At 33.5% G+C, this 6,000-nt stretch overlaps 1 protein-coding gene across 1 annotated transcript; it reads left to right on the forward strand.

Moving 5' to 3' along the window:
* The first annotated feature begins 4,154 nt into the window (after window positions 1-4,154).
* On the forward strand, window positions 4,155-4,937 carry LOC106389840 (auxin-responsive protein SAUR72). The gene has a single exon (XM_013830184.3). The coding sequence runs from the start codon at window positions 4,265-4,267 to the stop codon at window positions 4,661-4,663; it is 399 nt and encodes a 132-aa protein (XP_013685638.1). The 5' UTR covers window positions 4,155-4,264; the 3' UTR covers window positions 4,664-4,937.
* Window positions 4,938-6,000: the final 1,063 nt, after the last annotated feature.

A 6,000-nucleotide genomic window follows, 5' to 3' on the forward strand; every position in this document is an offset into this window, starting at 1 on the left:
AACTGAATCAAAAATATTACGAAGCATCAGGTCCCACGGAAATTAAAGAATGAGTCGTAAATGAATCAACTGCTTCATGAGAGCTTGATATAGTTTGGTAGATACAGTGTCCACCCGACCTAATTGCTTCTTTGATTTTATTGCTTCCTTTTCCATAAATATTTTTACAAGCTAAACGAACTTAGCTATTAGAATTTAATCTTTATATCATCAAGTTATAAGTTTCTAATTGTGGTTGAACTTAAATATATGTGACAATTTGAAATTTATAAAATTGGGCGAAGCATACCAAACATGCATGGCAGTATTCTAATATTTATAGCTCGACGTAGTAGAAGGCTACTCTAGTTTGATTAATCCACATGTGGCATGGCTATTTTATAGGTATAAATTTCAATAAAGTTAGGAGACTAAAGGGGGTTTTGTTTGATTAATCCACATGTGGCATGGTTATTTTATAGGTATAAATTTCAATAAAGTTAGGAGACTAAAGGGGTCTAAAGTTGCAACCCCCAAGTTGAGAAAGGGGACATACACTTTTGATAAGCAGAGAAACTTTGATCACATCATATCCTTGTCACTAAAGCTCTAATCCTTACAGAATGGAGAATAATCCTATACAACAATCTTACTTTACTTTTTTTCTCTCTTTAACACAGACACATGGTGATGGTCCTCCATGATATCCACGCACGACATTTTACAACAATGCTGTATATTACTGATAGTGATAAGTGATAACTCAACGCGCCAATCTAATTTTTAAATGGTAGAAGATGTGAATATATATATTAAAGTGTCACTAAACAACAAATAGTTGACAAAAAAACACTGCATGTTAAAATTTGGGCAACCATTACTAATTATATTAAGAAGAATGTGAGAGTTCTAGGCAGAGCCGAAGCAGAGTTCTAGGCATAACCCGAAAAAATGCTGCATATTAAAATTTGGGCAACCATTACTAACTATATTAATGTAATTACTAATGGTCGCTCAAAAAAATAATTAAAATTTGGGCAATATCAGTTCTCAGAGTCCCACCTAGGCCTGGGCATTTTAACCTGGACCCGAAAACCCGAACCGGAACCGACCAAAAAGTACCCGACCCGGAACCGAACCGAAAATTTACAAGTACCTTTTGGGTCTAAATTTCTTTTATCCGAAAGAACCAGAACCGAAAGGAACCGACCCGAATAGACCCGGACCCGAAAAAACCGACCCGAATAGACCCGACCCGATAAGAACCGATTAGTACCCGACTTAAAAACATGTATATCTGAAACTATGATTTTCTGTGTTCTATTTTATATATATTATTTTATGATCTAGTTGAAATATTTTTTGTTAACAACATTTGTTATTATTTTGTAACATTTTTTAAGCAATATGAAGCTTTAAAATGTAAATTTTAGAGTTTAAAAATGTTTTATTTTAATTATTAATAGTTTCATTTAAGTTATTTTGTAAAATTTTAGATATATATGACAAATATTGATTAAATTTGATGGAGTTGATTATGCCATGTCCTTTTCAGATCATAAATATCCGAACCCGACTCGGACTCGATATGGACCCGAAAAATTACGGATATTTTATGGGTGTTTTAATTATAGACCCGAACCGATCCGGACCCGTGAAAAACCGATCCGAACCCGACCCAAAATTTTCTAATTACCTATTGAATCTAAATATTTAGGACCCGAAAGACCCGGACCCGAAAAAAACCGGTCCGAACCCGACCCGAAGACCCGAACGTCCAGGCCTAGTCCCACCGTAAATCTATAAAAAAAAATGTCATAATTAAAGGATGGAGTAAATTGCATAGCCGGATCCCGGATGCTTCTTCTATAGGATTACAAGATATCTATTATATTATTATCAATAGGGTTGGACGTTCGGGTACCCATTCGGGTTCGGTTCGAGTTTATTCGGATTTAAGATTTTTGGGGTTAAAGATCTCAGCTCCATTCGGATATTTTTAAATTTCGGTCCGGGTTCGGTTCGGGTTCGGATAACTCATTTAAATGATTTTTAAAATTTTAAAATTCAATATATAGTTTATTTTTTCAAAATCTGTAAATAAAATACTATATTACATATAAATTTGAATAACATATGTCAGAATACCTAAACTTAACATATAAATTGGTTTGGTTTGAATATTTTGATAGAGAATCAGAAGATATTTCGACTATTTTTGGTGTTTTGAGTATATTTTAGCTATTTTAGAAATTTACATTTGGCTATTTGTATATATTTTCAAGTATTTTATACAACTTAAAAGTATCTATATATTTTAGATTTTTTTAATATACATTAAATCTAAAAATAACTGATATATTTAAATATATAAATCTATTTCGGATACATTCGGGTACCCGAAATACTTCGGTTCGGATCGGGTTCGGTTTCGGTTCTCTGGATTTCAAAATTTTGAACCCGTTCGGATATTTAATCAATTTCAGTTCGGGTTCGGTACTACCTTTTCAGATCGGGTTCAGTTCAGTTCTTTGGATTCGGGTTTTTTGGTCAGCCCTAGTTATCAACATTAACTCGTCTCCTCTACTGTCACATATGACTCACTTCTCTATAGATTAGTTCGTATAAGACGTTACTATATATATTGCACGTCGTCTGCATTATTAATTATCACAATTATGTTTATACCATGATAATGTAATTTGTTAGTTTTTATTAGCTATGCCTGAAACTAATAGCCTATAGTTATAATTGGGTTTTGAAAAAAAAAATTTACATAATGGAAACTTACAAGTAACTAAATTTTGCTTTAGTTTTCAATGATGGTTACGTGAGGGTCTGAATATGATCAGAAGAAAACAAAATGAATAATGAAGTCTTATAAGTAGTTGAGGGTGAGTATATATATACCTAATTGACTTTCAAACTATTCATAATACCACAAATGAAATATACTCAATCACTTGGTCCAAGTTCTAGAAGCCCTTATGCATTTTCAGAAGTCTATCATCACAGTTTATTTTAGAATTTTCCATTCAGAATTATTTGTCATTCACCCTTGGTTTCAGCCTTTATAATTTGTTTTAAATCCACCATTTTAGACCATGAAAAAATTATGAGCCATATTATAATATATTTGTTGTACTCAGTAAAAATAATATTGTTATTATTGTGGATAGAATGATGTACTTTTTTTTGTAAAAAGAATGATGTACTTCGTCTGGTTTGTTCGGCTTAACATGGTACTCAAGGTAAAGAAGTTCAAACTTAACGTGATGCCCCAACATAAAAGAAATTCCTGTTCCGATTCTAATGCAAAGAGAAAATACATTGCAATCATGCATGGCGATGGCGTAACGCGGCGATGTTTATTACTTGATATATGGAAAAACGAGTCGATGTATCCCTTGCTCCGTTGAAGAAGATAGATAATCGAAGGAATGTTGTTAGCTACATAATCTAGGACCACAATCCGTGGAAATGTATGCATGGAAGCATCTAAAGCAAGATTTGTTGTTGGTGTGTTTACCTAAAGCAAGATGTATATTGAGTTGAATATGTATATATTTTTCTGAGTTGATCATGAACCTCGTTTATCAATAGCCAAATATACTAAAAAGACCTATATCTCTTCTTTTTATTTGGTCGAAAAAGACCTGTACCAACTATTCAGATTGCATAATTAATTAATAACATTAGTTGATTTTAATTCTGTGTTATTTTGATATATACATTGTTTTTGTTACAGATGAAAATATATTAGAAAACTAATTTACAGAATCACAGCCATGAATATATATATATATATATAAGAGGTAAGGAAAACGTTATATATATAAATAAATAGTTATATCAAATAGGATATCCTTATTTTAATTAGAAATTTGATTTTTCTATTTCAAAGTCAGTCGTATTTTTTTTATAAAATCCATACAGTTTATTATATAAAACAAAAAAAAAAACTAAATCAGTCGTTTTCCTTTTATGTTTAAAAATCAAAGATATTTTACTATGTTTGTGTGGTTTTAAATTGGGCATTTTATATATTTTTTTTCTTTTAATAGTCAAGTCGAAAATTTCCGAGTAAGTGTACCTGGCAAGTACTCCTTCCGGACCCACTTTATTTCGAAGCCAAAGTGTCATAACTACCCTCGCCTCTATATAAAATCTGAACCCTTCCTCTCTTTCCTTCAAGAACATCTTCTCGTTCGTTCTTACAGCTCATACAGTTTCATCACTCTTGCAAAAGCTTCTCTCTCTACCTCTCACACACCACAGCAAGAAGATGAAGCATCTGATCCGCCGTCTCTCCCGCGTGGCAGACTCCACTCACTACAATCTCCTCCGGTCAGATTCGCAACGACGGAGCCGCCGCTCTGAATTTTCCCTCCGGTCTTCGATGGCTCGCCGCTTAAAGAAACATACATCCTCTGTTCCTCAAGGACACGTACCAGTCTACGTGGGAGAAGAGATGGAGAGGTTCTTGGTGAGCGCAGAGGTACTCAACCACCCGGTTTTCATCGGTTTGCTGAAGCGGTCGGCTCAGGAGTATGGATACGAGCAAAAAGGAGTTCTTCAAATCCCATGCCACGTTCTGGTCTTTGAGCGCATCATGGAGTCCGTGCGGCTTGGATTAGCGGTTCCAAGTGACCTCCAAGATCTAATCAGCGAGGAGTGTATGTGAAGAAGGTTTTTAGAGGAATCCTTGGTTGGTGGAGAGAGACAGAGATGGATCTGGTTGGTTTTTGTTCAGACAGAGAGTAATAAAACTTCGTTGGTGTTGATGTACATATCTATATAAATATATATATATTGTTTGTTGCAAATTTCCTAATTTTTTCAGCGGTTTAGGTACCGGTTTGAAGATCTCGTGGAGATATATGGAATTTGCTTCGGTTTAGATGTGAATGTAAGCTTAATTCCTGGGTTTTATTATATATGAAGAAGATTCCAGCTTCTTTTTTTTTTTTTTGAAACACAGATTCCAGCTTCTTTATTTCTGTTCTTTCTGGTACATATTGAGCCAAAGAATGAGAGAGGGATTTGATGTTTCACCGAGATTACCGGAAGTGCATATTCGTCAATGACTTACCTAAGAATAATGTTTGATGTCCAAAAAAAAACCTAAGAATAATGTTATTCTGCAAGTATGTAGATATATCTTATTCAATTTCTAGTTAGTATCTGTTTGAACTGATCGAAAATTGAGTAAGGTGTATTAAACAATAACTCACGGGGTTATGCTAGTGGCGTTTGAGAGATAACTCTAATATAGCTAATCTGCAATTTGATTCTCGTTAGCTGGATGTCTTAAACGGTAAGACTATGTGGTTGCTGTGGATTTTATGGGATTAGTTGATTGACTTCGGTCGACGGATCTTCACGGTTATAAAAAAAAGCGTATCAAACAATAAAGAATAAAAATAGCAAAAACAATTTTCATTGCTTTCGAGATTTTACTAAGTACATAAGTGCTATAATTTTATGTTAAAAAAACAAGTGCTATAATTATAAATATTAAAATCTCTAACTTTTTTTTGTTTAACCAGCTCTTCAATTGATTTTTGTGAGTTTCATTTTATCTCGTATGTTGTATAATGAGTTCCAAGATTGAGCTGTACTCTGCTTTTTAGTGAATTTTCAAAGCTAATTTGGTTCCGGATACCATCAAACCGATGGTTTACAAATTTTGTATCTACGTTTTATATCCTTTTTCAGCTGAACACAAATAAACGAGTGAGTGAGAGTAGTTGAGAGACAAAACGAAAATCTTGCTTCTTTGAAATTTCTTGCTTGGGTGATAGAGATGGAGAGCTCTTGTAACAAAATATTTCTCCGAGTCTTAATTAATTTTCTGTTACTTTTAGTTTTAGTTCTCGTCTTCTTTTTATATTTCCGTATTTTATAAGTACGGTATAGTGTCAAAATGCTTATAGTAAATAGTAAATACTGAAAAATATAATTGAATTACTGAGAGTCATGTGGGATGCATATGATTTCCATCCTCTCAGATCCAAACAC

This window comes from Brassica napus, chromosome C5, assembly GCF_020379485.1.
Source record: "Brassica napus cultivar Da-Ae chromosome C5, Da-Ae, whole genome shotgun sequence".
NCBI classification, from domain to species: Eukaryota; Viridiplantae; Streptophyta; class Magnoliopsida; order Brassicales; family Brassicaceae; genus Brassica; species Brassica napus.

Coding starts and splice junctions, on each gene's coding strand:
- LOC106389840 (XM_013830184.3), top strand. CDS start 4,265: ATGAAGCATCTGATCCGCCGTCTCTCCCGCGTGGCAGACTCCACTCAC.